Source organism: Panonychus citri, unplaced genomic scaffold (assembly GCF_014898815.1).
Source record: "Panonychus citri isolate SS breed McGregor unplaced genomic scaffold, ASM1489881v1 Contig00142, whole genome shotgun sequence".
Classification (NCBI taxonomy): domain Eukaryota; kingdom Metazoa; phylum Arthropoda; class Arachnida; order Trombidiformes; family Tetranychidae; genus Panonychus; species Panonychus citri.
The window spans coordinates 410,103-430,145 of record NW_026515547.1 but is presented as its reverse complement, the minus strand read 5'-3'; the positions used below and the strand labels follow the sequence as shown (position 1 = coordinate 430,145).

Here is a 20,043-nt window from a genome sequence, read left to right as displayed (position 1 = left end):
GGTATACTTGTTCAACTTGAAATGGTTAACCTCTAACATTCATCATCATCATGGAAATATAAGAACAATTTACAAGAATTAGATAAATTAGAAAAAGATAAATTGCAAAGAGTAATTAACAAAAAAGAATTTTTTTCAAGGGATGATTGATGGAATTGATGTTGATTGGTGTCAAAAATAATTAAGAAAATAAGAGACAACAAAATATAAACAATAGTTTCGAAAATTGGTCAATAAGTTTATGGATAAGAAATTGATTTCGAGTCATAAGCTCCTCTTGTTCCTACCTTCAGAGACTTTGATGGTGTTGATTGTGAGTGGACACACTTTATATTCAAATTGATTTGTTGGATTAACAATAATTGCCTGTAATCAGTTAACATGATTCTGTTTTTCTTATACACAATTCAAATTCATTCAGAGTCCATTAAAAAACACCCTGTAATCTGTTATGTTATCATTCAACATTTAAGTGATTCCATTGAATTAAAGTAATAACATAGATAATTAAGGATTTTATGTAACCGATATTCTGATTATGTTTAAACAATTAGATATCAAATGGGAATTGATAGTATTAATAACATATAACAATAATAATAATATAATTAATTTTAATTGTAAAATCAAGTTAAAAGTACAGAGTTTTAAAAGTTTTCTGTTTAAATGAATTTTGATCAACAATTTAAAGGTGATTTGCTAATCATGATCAGTTCATTTTATATCCACATGGATAATAAGACAATACTTTCAATAGATTAAATCAGTAATTAGTTAAATCAGTTCTAAGGGGTACGAGATAAATTGAGAATATAAGAAAAGGAATATCAATTGTTGTTAATTAAAGTTAATTAATCACAAAATTTGTTTTCTCGAAGTCTCTTAATTGTTTCATTGTTATTTCTATTGTTAAATTGATGTTCGGTGTTCGTGATTAAGTTTCAAAGTCATCGTTGTTGTTAAACAAATCAAATTGAGACAATTAATTGGTAAATATTGTAGCCAAATGGTTGATTGCAGTAAATTGTTAGTTAATTGTCGTAATTGTATCACAGATAAAAACAAAACTTGCTTGGTAGTTTTTAGTATTTGGGTTTGGCAATTTAAATGCATCTTCAATCAGAAAACTTTACTTTTCGTTTCTTTTGTTTTCCCTTTCTCCTCGTCTTAATCAGGTTAATTAAGAGAATGTTGTAACAATTAATTACCTTGGAAGCAATTTAATTAAACCATCTTTGGGTATTTCATGGTATTTGATTGATCTTTCTATTTGTTTCTCAAAAGTAATTCATTAATTAATTAATTATTGCTCTAAAATTATTAGAATTGAGTTTTCAGATATATAAATTATATTATTAAATTGATTAAAACTCAATTAAATAATAGTAATGATAATAATACATTATGAGAGAGGGAGAGACAGAGTTAATTGTTGATTGTGAATCAAGATCAAAAAAAAAAGATTAAGTTAGATTAACTTTCTCAGCTCGGAATGCTAAGGTTAATTGTTGGAAGTGATTTAATCAAGAGAGAGAGAGAGAGAGAGAGAGAGTAAAATGACCTGGGATTGGACTGAGAGAGCAATCGATGAAGATGATGATTACAATGACTTTTGTTTTAGAATATAATTAATCTATATGTAAATTAGCTTGAACTAAATTAGTAAATTCTTTCTCTGGTAAAGATTTTCTTTTACGCAATTTACTAAAAAATTTCATTCCTTTTGATGATCCTGACGATTTTTTCTTAATTGGTGGTGTTTCACTTCCAGATGAATAACCTTTCTCCTCTAAATTGTTACTACTTGATGTTAATTCACCCAATGTAGATGCTTGATTGTTGTTATTAATGGTTGTATTAGGTGGTTGAGGTGATGAGGATGGCGGTGATTCTGTTAATCCTCTAACTGAATCAATGTCACCAAGATTAACAAACTCATCCAAACTCGCGATTCGAGTGAATGTCCGATGTTTCAAATAAGCGGAATTATTATTTTGACCATTTAAGTTAATTGTCGACGGTTGATTAGATAATTCTTGATTACTATTACTGAAAACACTTTCTTTTCGTCTTCTCTCACTAAAATTACCAATTCGTCCTCCTCCTTTGCTTGAATTATTGTATAAACTATTCTCAGGAATAGTTGGACTGTAATAAGAACAAGAAAAAAATTCAATATATTAATTAACTGATTCAAATCAATTCGCTAATAGTGATTATGAAAATGGAAACAATCGATAGTCGTTATTGATTATTGGCTAATCTGTTTTTTAGATTAAAGGTAATTAATTGATTGCGAATCTCTCTCTCTCTCTCTCTCTCTCTCTCTGTTGATAATAATGATAGACTGTTAATGTTAATGATCCTTTGGGGATGATCAACAAGATTTCAATTCAATTCTCTGAGTTAATCATGAGATTTGATGAGGGAAAAAATTTCACTTATTCTAAGCATTAATAGCGAGTAATTAGCAATAACTTAAAATAAATTGTTTCCACTTATTATTGTAGAGAAATAAATTGAATAACAAAGCTAATTGGTTAATTGTTGGATAGGAGAGGAAATGATCAAGTTAATTTAGTATGAGAAAAAGTAATTTACCAATCACCAAGGACGAATGTTGGTCTAATGTGATTAATTTGTTTTGATTCCTCATCTTCACCATTGTTACTTGAACTTGATGAATGATTTTCATCATTTCCACCATTATATATGTGAACTGATCCATTTTGAATCTGTAATTAAATTGAGGAGAAAAAAATAATTAGTTAATCATGAATCGCAAATTGAATTGTTACAACTCTTGATTGAATCTTAACCCAACAAACTGATATGTAACTTTAATCATGATATTAAAATGAATGAGACCAATATGATTTAGTTAATTGTCTTTCTCTCTTAATTGTAACAATTAAATTTCTCGATTTCATTCAGTTTTAATTATTACAAACGATTGATTGGAAAGTGTCAATTTGAGGTTTTCGTTTTGGTAAAGGTGAAATAATTTGATTGTTTTGATTGATAGTTTTTAATTTTCTCGTAAAAATGTCAATCGTTTAATCAAAATTAAAGGATAAGGAATCAGATAATTGTTTAAATCATAGACGTAAATTAAATAATAATAATCATAATCATAATTAATTGTGAAGGTTTTTTCATGCTTTTCAAAAGCAAATCATTTCATTGAAATGGGAGAGAAACAAAAAAGGTTGAAATCAAGTTTTGCTTCAGTTAATTAATTAATTAAATTGTTTTAGTTAATCAGATATTGTTGCTAATGTAGTAATAGTCAAGGTGATTGGTTAATCTCAATCAATGCTAAGATAAAATGACAATTAAATGATGAAAACTTCAAGTTAAATGTGATGTTGTTGTTATTAAGAATTGATTCTGATTCTAATGGATTGGAGGATGATTAAAGTTGATTGTGGAACAAGATGATTTTTCATATTATTGAATTAAATTGATTGCTATTGAAAGTTAATTATAATCAAAGAGATTGTCCTTCCAATAGTAAGTCGGTTGAGACTAAATTTGATCAATAATAATACAAAAAAAAGGATAAACTGTTGACAACAAAATTTATAAATACAAACGGAAACTGAGTAATTGAATTTGAATTAACTTGAAATTAATCAGATCTATCAAACTTTTCTGAACATTTATGAGTATCATGAAAATTATGACTCGTTAATAAGATAACAATCAAATAATAATCATCATCATTATGCTCATTGGTATAAATATAAAAAATTCAAACTAATATTATCATGGTAAACAAATCATCATGTACTAATGGGATAACCTTGATAACATTTGGCAAACAACTGAAATCAGAGCACAAAAAAGATACACAGAGAGAGAGAGAGAGAGAGAGAGAGAGAGAGAGATAAGTAAATTACTCAACATTGATCATCCATAATGATAGTGATAATAATTAACCAACATATGAACTGTTAATGAATAGATGTGATTAACTATAACTATCATTATTTGAGATATACATTTATCAGGTCATGGAGAGATTGTCGATCAAAGTAATCAATGATAACAACAACAAACAAAACATATGACTGGAAGCCTAATGAGAATAATTGAAAAGCTAATTAGCCTTTTAACCAACATATCAAGTTGATTAATTAACATTAACAAACGATTAGCAATGATATTTGGTTAACAGGTTGATTAATCCATTGGATTGGATAATATTAAGTCCCAAACAAGTTGTAAGAAAAACAAAACATTGAAATTAACAGAGGAGGAAGAAGATAATGATGATTATGATGATGCTGATGATGAGGATTGATTGTGGTTTGGACGGATGGTGGATGCTTTTCAAATGGACATGGATTGATGCGGAATCAAAGGGGATGCACAATTGATGTCCATGTATAAAAGTGACATGGTGAAGAGAATGATAATTTGCATAGTAAATGCAATCATGATGATCAACCTATTTTAGAAAATACTCAATTTCAACTTGGAATCTGAGTTTTATCTCCAATGATTTGAATGATTTAACCTCATGTGAATCTGGAATGTTTCAAGCCTTTCAAACTGAAAACCTAAAAAAAATGCTGTTCACATTTTTCTCATTACTCTTATTTAGCTATTTGATTGCTGAAAGTGTTTAAAAATAAAGAGAATTGTACAAATTAACTAGTCAATTGGTTAACTTTTTCTTGTGTCTTCTTCTTAAGCTTTCAGTTAATTACTGTTTTAGCTAATTGTTTAGGGGCTAAGTTTAATCACTATTATTGTCAACAGATAAATTGGTCCTAACTTGATTTCGTTGAACCAGTTGAGTTGTCGATGATGCTGCTACTTGAGATGATAATGAGACCAACGAAGCGACATCCGATGATTGGCTTTTACCACGTAGTGTGACACTACGATTTAATTGTGAATCTAAATTGTGAAAGAATGATAGTGAAATTAGAGATTAGAATGATTGATTAATAAGAGATAATCATGTGTTGATGAGAAAGAGCAATTTTAATCTGATTTGGGGAAAAAAACTTAATTGAAAACTCGGTTTCATTCAACTAATTGTTTGCAGATAAATGATCAAGAGAGATAGTTAATTACAATTAAGGATATTGATTGATATTGAATCAATTAACTCTACAAATTGGAAATTGATACATTTATGATTAATTGATTAATAACAATTAAGTCGGTAATAAGATTGATTATGAGAAGTAAATATTAATAATAAAAAGTAATATGAAATTGAATTGATTGTCAAAACTTGGCAATTAAATCAATTGAACAATTAACTAATCAGATTTAGTTACACTTGGACTTGGATGAACTCAAATGATACAAAATTTAATTTCCTATTGCTCAATAAGCAGAAAAAGTTGTAAACAATTAAATCTGATCAGTTAATGATAGATGAAAGTTGATGAAATTAATACAGAAAACTTTAATTCTAATAGTTTGTTTTGATTAATGAGCAATCAATTTAAGTTTGATTGTGATTAAAAAGGGATTAATAATGTTGATGGGATTGGAAAAAACTTAACAACCAACAATTAGAATCTATTATTCAATATTACTTAATCACAATTACTGAACAATATAATTATTATATGAAATTGACAATAACTCATCAACTTTGTATAATTTTGATTAATTCACCGTATATGTAATATTAATTGTAATCAAATCAATGTGTTAAACTTGTCATCGTTTATTGATTAACAATTTAATTTGCTTTCCTCTTCATCTATCTAACTCTTTCCTTGATTGTCCTTGATTGTAAAGTGATTTTTTTTTGTTGTGTTCAAATTGCAATTTAACTCTCCTCTTGATTAACTAACTCTTATTTCCTTCAAAAAAAAAAACAAATTGTAGTTGATGATTAAATTCATTCAGCATTTTCTGCACAATTAAAAAGCTTCAATATTGAGATATGATTGTGACATTGATATCGAAAAGTAAATCTACTAATCAAGTCTCAATAAAGTGTCTATCAAATTACAGAGTCATATTGTTATTGTTATTAAGAGTAAACTAGAAATTAGTTTAATCATCTCAATTTCATTGAGAAAAATATCAAAATAAAGGTAAAGTCGGAAATGATTAGTAAAAAAACAAAATTGATTCCAATGGAAAAATATAAATTAGTTTTAACTGTTTTTCCAATGATTTAAATAGCCTTGAAGAGGATGCTTGACAACTGATAGAGGATAATGTGTAATGATAAAACCTGAGTCAATAGCGATCATCATTATCATCATCATGTAAATCATGATGATAACTTTCATTCTGGAGTCAAAAATGCAAACGCATTAAAATTTGGCAATCAAAATACGTTTTCAACAATGAGTTAAGTTGATTAGAATGAGAGAAACAATAACAACAAAAATGTCACTTTTATATTCAAATGAATATAAATATTCAAGTAACGATAGAAAACAATTAACTTATTATTATGTATTGGAAAAATTTGTTCTATTTTGTTGTTGTACGATTGTTTCGTGAATGGATTTTGGAAATTATCAAATGTGTGATGTATTATGATTATGATTATGGTTCAGTATGTGAGTGAATTTTTCTTTCTAGGTAACATGGTGAAAGAGTAACAGCAAAGAAAGAAAGAAAAGAAAGAGAGATGAAAGAAGAGAGGAAGAGAAAATTGGTTTTCCGCTTAATTGTTGGCTCTGATAACTTAATCAGTCTGCCAACAATTAGAATCTAATGTAAAAAGAGCTCTAAAATCAACATGAGTTGACAGTTTTGTTAGAATTTTTTTTTCTCTTCTTTTTGTGAGTATTCTGAATCAAGGGAACTGAGAAAAGGCCAGAAAAAGGTACTAAGTTTTTCTCTCCTGAGAAAATTTTCTCTTTTTCTTTAGAACCAGAATCTCTCAGTGGTTGACAATAGACAAAAAAAAGGTCAAGATCATCATGATGAATATTTTGGTGGAAAATAATGCCAAGGAATTGATCACAGGCAATTATGTTATAAGGGGTTTCACCGATCATGTGAGGATACTAATCATTTGGTAAAGATTTGTTATTATGCTGGTGGTGAGATGTTTGGGAAAAGTGGTAATAACAGGGTGGAGATAGATGATGAACATCATCATTAACGAAATGACGATAAAATTGAACTTACTTTTCGTTAGATCAAACGTATCGTTATCAAGTTCTTGGATTGTATTGTCACTGTTATTGCGGGTTAATGAAGGTGCTTCCGATGTTGTAGTACTTGGTGAGCCTAATGAGGCTGTTGATGGTGATGGATAACATGAATACAGTTCTGTCTGTATATGGAGGATGCCACGATTTTCAACGATTGGGAAACCACATAAATCTTCAATTTGTTGCCATCTAAATAATCTCTCTCTCAGATCTCTTGTTACTTCGGAGAGAGCGGCTTTTGCCACGTGAATACGATTATCGACATCATCTATTGAGGAACCATGGGCTACTTTGAAAGATCCTAGAAAGCTTGATCGTTTCCTTTTTAATTTCTCACACTGTAATAAGGAAAAAAAAGGAGAGAAAAGAATAAAATTATTTCTTGTTTGATAACATGGAAAAAAGAGATAAATTCATGGAAAAAGATCGAGAGAGAGGAAAACAAAGAGAAAGGATAAAATTCGATGAATTTCAAGAGGTAATAACAACTCTGAAGAAATTGAATGAGAATGTTTCAAAAATTATTATTAGACTGAGAAGATGATGAAGATAATGATCATGAGAATGGTATCTAACTTATTTGAAGAATAAAAATAGTGTTTTAGAATTAGAATTAAGGTTATATCTCTTGTTGATGTTTTTCTTTTTCTTTTGTCGAATAGAATTTTTAATTGTTCTTTTCTAGTACACTTACCCCTTCTCTGGCAGCTTTTAATTGACTTTCGGCTGCTTGTCTTTTTGAATTGTAATGGCGAAGTTCAAGTTCGTGGGTATATTGTAACCATAATTGTAATTTATGCGGTGGAGCCCAAGATTTGTTCATTAGAGCTGTTTCAGCTCGAGTTAATTGCTCTTTGGCAATTTTTAATTCCTCAGCCAATTCTTGGACACGATTTATATCATCGATATTGGAAATTGATCCTTCTCGAAGTAATTGTAAATTTCGATTATCCATTTCACTGGCCAGAATTTCTTGTAGATGAGCTTTCTCCATGGTGGCTATTCTTTGCTCTTCTTTAGCATTGTCCAGTTCTTTTTGTAATTCTTGTAACTGTTCCTCAGCCTTTTGCAATGAATCCATGTCTTTCAACATTTTCTGTAAATGTTTCCGTGAGTATCGATTAGTAATCACCCCATGCCAAAGACCACCGATTGCAATTATACAACTAATCACAAGAATAATATCCTTAACGTAATTGTGCATCTTGGGAGGACCAAAAAGTACCACATCCATTGCTTTGAGTGAAATTTTCTGCCGATGAATTGGATCTTTAATTCCAATAGCACTGATAAACTGATGATTAGCCAATCGGGGTAATGTGGTTCCATCAACCTTGTGATTTAAAAATATATCCACATACTGAGGTAACTCTAATGATGTACTTAACCAGTCAAGAGTTTCATCGACTGTCCAATTATGAACCTCTGAGACTCTCCATGATCTCCATAATTCATCAACCGAAATGTGTTTATCATTACCGTGAAAATTTCTATGACGATCATTGGCATTCTCATAATGTAATTCATCTCTTAAAAATTCATCACTTTCGGTAATATCAACATTACCATTAGCATCATCATCTAATTGATGATGAAGCCATTTAATGGCTTCAAAGCCTGTCTTGTCATCACAAAAGTCCAACTCTTCACATCTCCAATCCAAATTCTCGGTGGAATTTGCTGATTGTGATCGAGTTAAATTGTCACATTGAGATTCAAGGAACAATGTTAATACACTAATAATAAAAATAACTAGGTGATTGTTCATTTTCACGATTTAAAGTAGAAAAAAAATAAATCATAGTTAACACAATGAATGTTTCAATCTAAATGAATTTTCACAATTTTCTGAGTCAAAGATTCGAATCCTCATCAAGATACCAAAGTATCGATTCTTTTTGGATCCAAAACATGTTTTCATCTCAAAATTTTTTTTCTGCTTTTTTTTAATTGTTTATGTTTCTCTTGATTAGTTAATTGTTTACAGTTTGTATCCTTTTTAATTTCGATTGGAATGTTTTCTTTAAATCAATTGGTAAAAATTGGAAATGGAAGCTTCCGTTTATCGAGAAATATTTCCCCTTCTCATGTGTTTGATTGGAGAAATAGTTTGAGATTAATTTGTTCATCTGGTGTTGTTAAATGTTCATCTTCATCAATTTCATCTTCTTCTAATCAATTAATTGATTCAAATACGAAAAGGGATAAAGAAACTCTGTTTATGGATAAAAATATTCAAACCATTTTAAGGAAAATCACAGGTTACAATGAAGACAGAGTTTTCTCAAACAAACCAGTCTCTGGTTATAAGCCACCGAAATATTTGTTTCTCACTGATGAAGAATTAGAAATGGTAAGTGATTAGTTTTAATTGTTTAGATAGTTGATTTAATTGTTGTTCTTTTCTTTTTTTTCAGACTCGTGAAAGAGCTCGTAAAGAAGGAGGGAAGAATTTACAAATGCCACCGGTGATGGAACCATGGGAGGAAAAGGATTACATTTTAGCTGATGAACCAGAATTTAAAAATTTCGATATTCATAATTTAGTGATTACTGATTTATCCCAAGGTTTTAGTGATAGAGTGAGTTGATGATGAAGTTTTTCTCTCTCTCTCCAATAATTTGATTGTTAATTTGTTCTTTGCAGAATCGTTTGATTGCCGTTAGAGAGCCAAATGGTCTTCTAAGGAGAGCTCGTTGGGAAGAGAGATACAGAGTTAATCAAATTTATTTCCCTGTTTCCGGAAGAGGAGTTACTGTCCCAAAGATGTTCGAGTTTGAAAATTTAGTAGTGAGTATTGACTATTGATAACCGATTGCTGCCGATTTCTAAAAGAATGATCTGTTTACTATTCAGCCCATTTTAGATCGCCATGATTACCTTTTTGTCTTGGATCGAGCTTGTATCCAATTTGAACCAGATGATCCGAGATACATTGAGATTATTTGTAAAACCTACGATCACATTGCCGCTAATGATAAATTTGACCTTTTACGAAGTACAAGACACTTTGGGCCGATGGCCTTTTATTTAGCTTGGGAAGGAAAAATTGATTCACTATTACAAGATATGATTAAGCGACAAATGATTGAAGATGCTGCTCATTTAGTTAACCTTTACTATTTAGTTAATCCATCAGAGAAACGTCAAAAAATTGACTTACCTTCAAATGATCATCTTTCAACAATTAAGGTACTTAAATACTTTGATTATCATTTTAAATTCTCAAATTTTGCTAATAATCGATTTTTTTAATCCAAAGAACCAAATTTAATTCTAATTCTTTTTTTTTCTCCTCCATTAGAATTACCTTAAAAGTGAATGCAAGGAAAGGTACAAAGTCGAAGCTTGTCTTCGAGTATACGAAGAGATCATAGCGGCCAAAGAAGATGAACCAAGATTATCAAGTCATGGATGAACATATTATCTAAATTGATTAACAATCTAATTAGTTAATGTAAACAAAATTGTCACTTTTACATTATGTACCATTTGTAACTAAACATTTAGTAGAAATACTTATCAAAGATCAACATTAGAAATAAAAAAAAAGTTCCATAAGTTAATCATTGATCCAATGCTACAAAAAGCACAACAAGAACTCACTAATTAGTTGAGTAATTAAATTGGTTCACTTTCCAAATGATTAATTCTGATTGAGAATAACCGAAACCGGCAGTTTCCATGGTAACGTAAACACTAACCCACATGGAGATTGATGAGTGATGTTGTTGTTTAAATTGCGATCGAAGTTTTCACAATTAGATTGTCGATCTGTTCGTTATTTAAGTCGATTTAATGACAATTTAAACTCTGTAGATATAAGATTTAACAAAGGGTAAGTAAATTGTTCCCTTATAATGATCAACAATTTAGTCTCATCTCATTTGTTGATCTCTCGACTGTTTGTTTTTATTGTTTTCCAATTTTGTTTTTATTTTTTGTTTGACCTTTCTAGAAATGATCTGACCATTGAATGTGGTCGGTATGCTCGGTTTGCCGATGGATCTACAGTGGCCTCGATTGGAGATACCAATGTTCTTGTGGCGGCTGTTAGTTTAACCAAACCAACCATTTCAGGGATCATCCCGTTAACGGTTGACTATCGGCAAAAAGCAGCCTCAGTAGGTAAAATTCCGACCAATTTTTTGCGTCGGGAAATTGGAGCTACAGAGAAAGAGATCCTAACCGGACGGTTAATTGATCGATCGCTTAGATTACTATTTCCTCCTGGTTATTATTATGAGACACAATTATTTTGTAATCTACTTTCATCCGATGGTATCAATGATCCCGATGTGATCGCTATTAATGCGGCCTCAGCGGCTCTTACTCTTTCAAATATTCCCTGGGCTGGGCCAATTGGTGCTGTTCGGGTGGCCTTTTCCCAAGACAGTCCGATCATCATCAATCCAACTCGAAGTGAGATCGAGGAAAATGATTTCAATATGATTGTCAGTAGTAATGAACACAAACGGATTCTAATGATTGAAGGTCATGCCAATGGAATCGGTAAGAGTCAAGATATACTTCGAGCTTTAGACGAAGCGACATCCGCTAATGTCGACATAATCAACGGAATCAAACAATTAGGAGAAAAATTTCCAATCGAGAAGAGAAATGTTGAAAAATATTTCACTCCATCAAAAGCTCACATTGAAGCTGCTCATTTGTAAGTATTTTCATATTTAATTGTCTTGAAATTTTCCATTATGACAATTTAAATTTCACTCTTTTTGTTTTCTAAACTATTCTCAGGTTATCTGCAATTAGAATTAGAGAAATCTTAACTGATCATAGTCACGATAAAATTAGTCGAGATGTTGCTCTAAGAGAAGTACAAAAATTGGTATTTGAAGCGATGAGAGAAAGTTTTCCCGATGAAGATCAAGTAATTTTTCCGATGCATTTTCCAAAGTGGTTAAATCAATTTATGTACAAATTGTCGCTGAAACTGGACGGCGAATGGATGGACGAGGTTGCTTCGATTTACGGAATATCAACTGTTCGACCAGTTTGTTTAAAACTCTCCATGGGTCAGCATCTTTTCAACGAGGTCAAACTCAAGTTCTTTGTACATTAGCACTTGATTCAATACAATCAGCACTAAAGTCTGATCCTGTCACCGTGATGACCGGTGGCCTGAAGGAGAAAAATTTTATGCTCAACTATGAGTTCCCTCTTTTGCTACCAACGAAACGGGAAGAGTTGGAGTCTTTGGTCGACGGGAAATTGGACACGGAGCCTTAGCCGAGAAAGCACTTCGACCATCAATGCCGATAGATTTTCCCTTCACAACTAGACTTAATTGTGAAGTTCTTGAATCTAACGGATCGTCTTCTATGGCCAGTGTTTGTGCGGGAAGTTTAGCTTTGATGGACGGTGGAGTTCCGGTTACACATCCCACGGCGGGTGTTGCCATTGGCCTGATTCACACTTCGGAAAACAAAGATGATCATCAATCGTCAAAATTATTACCTCAAGATGAAAAGTTTATCATCCTTACCGATATTCTTGGTATTGAGGATCATTTCGGTGAAATGGACTTCAAGATGGCAGGAACTGGTTCTGGATTAACTGCTCTACAATTAGATATTAAATTACCTCATGGATTACCAATTAAGGTTATCAAAGATGCCTTGACCCAAGGTCAAGAGGCTACTAGAAAAATCCTCGAAATCATGAGCAGAACGATTCGTCAGCCAAATGTTTCTCATAAAGAAAATTGGCCGATAACAGAGACAATTGAGATTCCACCTCATCGTCGATCACGAATTTTCAGTTATGGTGGATCAACAATTCGTAAATTAACTGTTAATTATGGAATTAATTTACGACAAGATGATGGTGATCCAAATAAATTGGTTCTCTTTGCACCAGACAAAAAGTCTTATGAAATTGCCAAGAAAACGATTGATCAACTTCTCGAGATGGATGATTACGAAAAGAAACTTGAATTCAAAGCAATTTACACGGCCAAAGTTGTCGATATAATTGATTCCGGTGTTAAGGTGATCATTTTCCGGGATGGATCCCGTTTTCATACCAAATCGAGAATTAAATCAAAAACAAATCAAACATCCATCGGCATTGGGGTTAATTGTTGGCTCACAATTCAAAGTTAAATATTTCGGTCGAGATCCGTCTTCAGGTCAAATGAGACTTTCCCGACGTGTACTTCAAGCTCTAGATCCAATAGGAGGTAATTGGTTGGAAAACACTGATAGTTGATCCAAATTGTAAATTAAAACTAATTGTTGTTTCGTTTAAACCAAATTTTGTATTTCTCTTTGTATATGTAACCATGTAGTCATTTGATTCCAACAATAAATGTCGATCACTTTTCAAATTATTGTTTATCGTTCATCGATGTTAATTGTGTTTATCATAAAAATCAACAATGAAAAATATTCGACAATTTTAATTGTTAATAGATAACAAAAAATGATTTAATTCTTCCCGTTTACCTGTATCAATATACATGTAGATGTATAAAAGTGTTTATCGCAGTGTAAATTACAATTGATTTGCTTGTGAGAGAAAAGTTAAATTATTACAAATGATAATTGTTACGAGCAAACAAGATCGTAAATAATAATTTCTCAAGACTATAAGGCTTAAATTAATTCTTAATTTAGATAAAAATTTATCCTAAATTCTAAAAAAAAGTGTATTAGGTTCGTCGTGATTTGATTTTACGACGTAACGAACCGTCAGAATTTGGAGATGATCTTCCATCGGGATGTATTGTTGACCAAACTTTCTCGATAACATAATCGAAAATCGGTTTAACTTTATCAAATTTGTAGATTATTAAACCTAAAAGGAGAAACAAAGGTAAAGTGAAAAGTGATCCAGTGCTGATGTTATCTTGTTCCCCATTGAAAGAATCTGAATTAGATGATTGTTTTGGATCAAATTGGAATTGAAAATGTGAGTATGTTGTATTGGCCTGGAAAGTAAGAGAGGCCGTTTCATAGTAATATAAATAAGTGGGCAGAGTTGATTCCAATTTTAGAATATACCAACGATTGTCTACTGGAATTTGCGTTGGAATGGAAAAGAAACCACTGGTCACTGGAATTGAGGCCAACAATTGATCGCCAATCGATTCAGAGAAAAGTTTAACACGGAGTGAAGGCCAAAATTCTGGATTAGTTATAATATCTCCAGTCAATTCCATGGTGTTACTCCGAGTGAAAAGTATCAATTTAATGCCGGTAACATCGGCTCTTCCAACGGAGATTATCACATTTTCTGGTAATGAACGTGCGATTAAATTTTGCTCATTTGATTTCTTAACACTAACTCGATAATTGCATCCAGGTTTTAAATCACGAATTCTAAAGTTACCATTAGATTCTGATGTTACCTCTTCTTGTAACTGTTTACAATCAAATCCTTGTTCATTAACTCCGCCAATACCAACAGCTTCAACTAAAATATTAGCTTCAGGCTCTTCTGTGTAAATAAAACAAATAAAAATAAGTCAACAATTAGTAATCAAGTGATTCAGAAATGATTAGATTGTTTAGTTACCTGACATGGAAGTTAACGAGCCATAGCAACTGTAAGCAACTCTTTCACCTTTGACATTGAGTGTAACAGATTCACCTTGTTTAATGTCAACAATTCTTGAAGCTGGATCAAATTTAAACTCTTTCAAAACTGATCTCATGAAATATTCACCAGGATTTAATCCAATAAATGATAATTCACCGGTTGCAGGAGTGATTAGATTTTTACGGAAATTATTAGAACCACCAGAGATGGAGATGAGCACTTCAGGCAATGGTGATCCATCGGCATTAGTAACTTTCACAATTAGTGATGAAAGTTTCTCGCTAACAAATTGACCAAATTTAGATGATTCTTTCAATAAATATCCCACTTTTTCCGCTTTAGCATAAATCATACGGTCAATGGTAATTCCTGCATCACAACAATCAAAAGGACCAGCGGTGTATTTCCCTTCGGCATCCGTGACGGTTTCATACATAAGTTGATCATCACTTCGAGAATATAATTTAATTGTAGCATCCATCAGGGGTGGAGAAATTGATCCTTTGATAAATAGTCCACTACGTCCTTTGAATGAAACAGCATCGAGCAAACAATCAGAGCCCATGGTCTTTTCAAATTTAGGAGGCTTGAATAAAAGGGATGTCGACGATGGTACAATTGTGAGCAATTCATTGGGCTCAGCGAATAAGGAAAATTTAAACATTTTGATTAGATTGCCTTGATTATCGGATTTAGATGAGCTGGGTAAATAATCCAATCCATTTGTTGATCCCTTTTGATCGTTAATATTTGATTTACGAGTTAATGAAAGGACAAACTCTTCAGAACTTTCAACTGGAACAGTAACTGTCACCGACCCGGTTAATTGGTGTTTGTAAGCTCGGATAATTAGTGATGAAGATGTTTCCTTGGTTCGAGTATCGAAAATAAAAGGCTCCTTGAGGCCTTTGTCGTTTTTAAATGAATGACATGAGACAGTGTTGACTTCGTATCGACCTGATTCAAGTAAACATTGACGGAAAGGTTGCTGGACATTTTTGATTTCAGCATTAATTGATTTCTTAGATGTTGTATGAGTTATTGTAACTTTCACGGGGTGAGAGGTGACTAGAGTTAGATAATAGCCGATTTGAGTAAACTTGATTCCGGTTAAATCTTCGTCCAATATGTTAATGGTCATTTCATCTTCTTTCCAACACCAGATATTATCTCCCTTACGAAGTCTAAGACGATATTTACCTGGAGCAATAGATTTGAATTTGAATTCTTTTGATTGTTGATCAGGTTGAACACTATCAATAGTCTTATCATCTAAAATTAAATCAATGCTGATATCGTTCACTATAACTTTTGGTTCTTTCAATATTAATGAACCTGAAACAGAGGCAGCGAATTGGTGAAATGTAAGATCGAGTTTGGACTTTTCTTCGATCAACAGTTCTAAATATTTAGGAGTAAATACAAGCTCGTTTTCCTGGTCAACTGGAATAATGGGTTTGGATCGGTATTTTCCCGGCTCTAAAAATGAGCAAAATGTCCCATCCGATTTGGAAGTAATAATTGAATGTGAAACAAAATCCTTTCCAGAACTTTTGGTAATCTCAATTTCTAAAGGAATAGTGTGAGAGTCCAACCGACCAGGTGACCTAACCAACTACCCAATCGTCCGTTGGAGTCAACTAGTTGACTCCCTGCTTTTGTCTTGCTCAATACCGCAGTAGTCAAGGTGATAACCCTATCCACCTTGACTGTTACAGTATATAAGGTGTCATAGACACAACATAAAGTGATCTCTCTCTCTCTCTATCTGTATCATCTCTATTTATCTCTCTCATTTACCTCTTATTTTTCTCTTAATTAAACTTTTGACCCTTCAAACTGTTTTCTTGACCTGTCGGTCTGTTCACCGCTTCACACTGAATACCTCGTTGGTTCACTCTCTCAAATAGGATTCGATTTGAATTTCAATTGACCACAAGTCTCAAAAGCTGAGGCAATTATAACAGGAATCAAAGGTGATGATGGAGATATTCTGACAGTTGTGATCCCGAATATCAGATGAGAAGCTTTCACTTGTAGGGAATATGTGTCGATATTGGAAAAAGTTAGATATCAAAATTAATCTTCAATTGATTACCATTACCGAATACCTGTGCGAATGATTAAAAATTTATGCAAACTCAAAGTCTTTGGCTGTATAACGAAAAAATCATTAACGGGCTTTTCATCTAAGCTTTGATACGAAATTGATTTCTACTTATAATTGTTGATCATTGATCATAACACACTTATGATTAGTGTTAATCAATTGAATCAAATCCATCAAAATCAAAATGTAAATAAAAGTTTTCAAAAGTTTTTCATCAAACTGCCTATAATCACTTTGATTGTTGTTGTTGATTATCAATAATCAATGTTCAAATTGTAGCAATAATAAAGATTAAATTGTGTGAGTTTTAATTGCAAAGAGAGAGAGAGACGAGATTATCATTAATGGATTTTCAAATATTGAAATGATTAATCATGCAACGATGAAATTATTACCATTGGATGATTAGAGTAAATAATTAAAATCAACTGAGACAAGGTTAATTGTTTACTAGTTATTCATATTGTCACAAATTGATAACAAAAGTTCACTTTATTATAGTAATAATAATACTTGGGTACTTTACCCCGATTCTCATAAGGAAAATGGCCGACAAAACGGCCATTATATTGGTGATGAAGGAGATTTTCTTCTCCCTCATCTCCTTCATCTTCAACAAAATTCATCCAATCAGATTAACCAGGTACCACGTGAGAGGTGGTACCTGGTTGAACAAAGAAAACTGGTCGAGTAACCAGTTTGATAATTTGGTTACAGTTCTTCGGAAATACATAGAAAGGATCAACGTCCTCGTTGATTTACAATTATTAGTTAATTGATTAATATAAAATTGCCCAGCACCGGACATTATTTACAAAGTATAAAAGGTTATATAAAATATAATGAGAAAGATAGATTTTAGTCTAACCAAATTATTTCATCTTGTTCGTGTTCTATCCAATCTTGTAATGTTTGACCATTTTTTACCATTTCACGCACTACTTCAGCTGTTGGAATATTAATATTTTTCTCCTTGAGATTTAAAAGTTGCATGTAAGCTTTTAACGTTACTCGTGTGTCTCTTTCAGGTGAGTGGCCGATTGTCACATGAGAAGTGTCTTCTCTTCTTAATTTTTGATGATCATGAAATAGAAATTTATCTAAAGACACTAATCCAATTGGTTGTTTACCAGGCCAAAGATCTTGTAGGTCTACATGTTGAATATTATATACCTTAAGTCGTTCAGGATTTAGTTGTAATTTCAGTAGATCATCTTTTCCCTGGGTAATTAATCTTCTTCCTCTCGATATTTCTGCTACTTGCACAGCAACTTCGTCCAAACTTAATCCATTTGTAACTAACCTGGTTACAGAACCAGTTTCTTTGTTTAACCAGGTACCACCTCTCACGTGGTACCTGGTTATTCTCATTGGATAAATTTTAAGGAAGAAGATGAAGATAAGGGAGAAGATAATCTCCCTCACTAACCATATAATGGCCAGTTTTCGGCCATTTTAATCATGGAATCGGGGTATAGTTACCCAAAGTGATGTGCTAATTTTCTAAATTTATTAATAAAGTGATTTCTTTGATACGAATCGTAATATAATATATAATATAATATAATATAATATAATATAATATATAATATAATATATAGAGTAATCTGAGTGATTACTAAATAAGTATTTTAAAGTGATTAAATACGTGTAGCAACGTATGTTAAGGTGACATTACTTATTATTAGATAAGTAATCTACAAACTGTGCAAATTACGTATAGAGTACGTATTTTAAAGTGATTTCATTACATATAAAATACGTATTATAAGACTTCTTAAGAGATCTTACTTATTATTAAACAAATATAAAACTGACCCCTTTTACGTATAAAATACGTAACCTGAGACCAACAACATAATACCCTCTAAAGTAATTCAAAAAAGGAAAATAAAATAAATCAAATCAATAAACTACCTTCCAATCACCATCCACACTCGGAAAAGATAAGTACCAAATTTTACAATGATATCAAACAAAAGTAAATCATTAGTTTCTAAATCAAAATTATAATAAAATTTTAAAAAATGAATAAAATATTCAGACAAATTGGGTATCCAGTAGTAAATAATATCAAAGGTCAATTTACATTTATTCTAATTGGTGAAATAATCATTAATAACTAATCATGTTTTCCAAATTGAATACAATATTCCAAATCCAGGTCGATTCAGTTTGAACTTTTGTCGCAAATTCGAACAAAACCTTGCAATCATTTTTAAACAAAATGAGAACTATTTTGACCAAAATTTAATCTAATCAAGAGAGTGGGATAGAATTATCACAATTTCGATTTTATTTCGGTCACCATTTGTTTATTACTCAATCTTAATTTTAAAAGAAATTATTTTCTTTATTGTTGCGATTGCTCTTTTCATTCTTTTTGATACAATTGATTTATTGAACTCGCATCAAGGATATCCATTGAACCAGAATAATAATTATCTTTAACAATTGAGGAAAAGGATAAAATCATTGAATCAAAGCAACAATTAACTTCAACAATTGATTGAAAAGAATAAAATCATTGAATCAAAGCAACAATTAACTTCAACAATTGATTGAAAAGAATAAAATCATTGAATCAAAGCAACAATTAACTTCAACAATTGAATGAAAAGAATTAAATCATTGAATCAAAGCAACAATTAACTTCAACAATTGATTGAAAAGAATAAAATCATTGAATCAAAATAATAATTAAGGTCAACAATTTACTGAAAAGAATTTAATCATTGAATTAAAACCACAATTAACTTCAAAAATTGAATTGAAATTAACAATTGAAACCAACCAACCATAATCAAGGTATAATTATCTGAACAATTGAATTTAATTGTATTGAATTGAATTGTATTGAATTGAATTGGAGTGAATTGAAGCCAACCAACTATAATCAAGAAATAATAATTTGAGCAATTAAATTGAATTGAGATCAACCAAAAATAATCAAGCTATAATTATTTTGAACAATGCAATTGAAGTTAATTGAACTGAGTTGAAACAAATTAACTATAATCATAATATGTAACTTTTCTCCTTTAATCTTAAGTCTCTTTCTTCTCTCTCTTTTAAATTTAAGTCTCTCTCTTCTTATTTTAAGTCTCTTTCTTGCCTCTCTTTTAAATTTAAGTCTCTCTCTTCTTATTTTAAGTCTCTTTCTTCTCTCTCTTTTAAATTTAAGTGTCCCTTTAATCAATTTTAATCATGTGTAAAAC

At 31.2% G+C, this 20,043-nt stretch overlaps 4 protein-coding genes across 4 annotated transcripts; 2 read left to right on the top strand and 2 right to left on the bottom strand.

The window, feature by feature from the left end:
- Positions 1 to 597: 597 nt before the first annotated feature.
- LOC128395968 (stromal interaction molecule homolog) lies at positions 598 to 8,989 on the bottom strand. Its single transcript, XM_053356468.1, has 5 exons — positions 7,846 to 8,989; positions 7,126 to 7,489; positions 4,784 to 4,908; positions 2,602 to 2,735; positions 598 to 2,148 (listed from the first exon to the last, which is right to left on the bottom strand). The coding sequence occupies exons 1-5, from the start codon at positions 8,917 to 8,919 to the stop codon at positions 1,629 to 1,631; spliced, it is 2,217 nt and encodes a 738-aa protein (XP_053212443.1). The 5' UTR covers positions 8,920 to 8,989; the 3' UTR covers positions 598 to 1,628.
- Positions 8,990 to 9,083: 94 nt separating this feature from the next.
- Positions 9,084 to 10,718, top strand: LOC128395976 (28S ribosomal protein S22, mitochondrial-like). Its single transcript, XM_053356476.1, has 5 exons — positions 9,084 to 9,504; positions 9,569 to 9,733; positions 9,799 to 9,942; positions 10,009 to 10,344; positions 10,457 to 10,718. The coding sequence occupies exons 1-5, from the start codon at positions 9,166 to 9,168 to the stop codon at positions 10,568 to 10,570; spliced, it is 1,098 nt and encodes a 365-aa protein (XP_053212451.1). The 5' UTR covers positions 9,084 to 9,165; the 3' UTR covers positions 10,571 to 10,718.
- A 109-nt stretch (positions 10,719 to 10,827) lies between these two features.
- LOC128395967 (polyribonucleotide nucleotidyltransferase 1, mitochondrial-like) lies at positions 10,828 to 13,501 on the top strand. Its single transcript, XM_053356467.1, is given in 6 exon segments — positions 10,828 to 10,990; positions 11,111 to 11,824; positions 11,911 to 12,038; positions 12,041 to 12,331; positions 12,334 to 13,174; positions 13,176 to 13,501. Coding segments are annotated over 6 exon segments (2,295 nt in total). The 5' UTR covers positions 10,828 to 10,877; the 3' UTR covers positions 13,384 to 13,501.
- Positions 13,502 to 13,636: 135 nt separating this feature from the next.
- LOC128396043 (nodal modulator 1-like) lies at positions 13,637 to 18,196 on the bottom strand. The gene is made up of 3 exons (XM_053356563.1): positions 17,753 to 18,196; positions 14,692 to 16,330; positions 13,637 to 14,613 (listed from the first exon to the last, which is right to left on the bottom strand). Exons 1-3 carry the CDS (start codon positions 18,194 to 18,196, stop codon positions 13,826 to 13,828), a joined length of 2,871 nt encoding a protein of 956 aa, XP_053212538.1. The 3' UTR covers positions 13,637 to 13,825.
- Between the last annotated feature and the right edge of the window lie 1,847 nt (positions 18,197 to 20,043).

Excerpts from the sequence above, each read along its gene's own strand:
- LOC128395968 (XM_053356468.1), bottom strand. The coding sequence starts at position 8,919 with ATGAACAATCACCTAGTTATTTTTATTATTAGTGTATTAACATTGTTC. Across the intron at positions 4,909-7,125 it reads TACGTTTGATCTAACGAAAA|ATTCACAATTAAATCGTAGT; the intron begins GTAAGTTCAATT and ends TTCACAATTTAG. Across the intron at positions 2,149-2,601 it reads ACATTCGTCCTTGGTGATTG|TCCAACTATTCCTGAGAATA; the intron begins GTAAATTACTTT and ends TTCTTATTACAG.
- LOC128395976 (XM_053356476.1), top strand. The coding sequence starts at position 9,166 with ATGTTTTCTTTAAATCAATTGGTAAAAATTGGAAATGGAAGCTTCCGT. Across the intron at positions 9,505-9,568 it reads CTGATGAAGAATTAGAAATG|ACTCGTGAAAGAGCTCGTAA; the intron begins GTAAGTGATTAG and ends CTTTTTTTTCAG. Across the intron at positions 9,734-9,798 it reads CCCAAGGTTTTAGTGATAGA|AATCGTTTGATTGCCGTTAG; the intron begins GTGAGTTGATGA and ends TGTTCTTTGCAG.
- LOC128396043 (XM_053356563.1), bottom strand. The coding sequence starts at position 18,196 with ATGAGAATAACCAGGTACCACGTGAGAGGTGGTACCTGGTTAAACAAA. Across the intron at positions 16,331-17,752 it reads CTGAAGTAGTGCGTGAAATG|TTGGTTAGGTCACCTGGTCG; the intron begins GTAAAAAATGGT and ends ACGATTGGGTAG. Across the intron at positions 14,614-14,691 it reads CTCGTTAACTTCCATGTCAG|AAGAGCCTGAAGCTAATATT; the intron begins GTAACTAAACAA and ends TTATTTACACAG.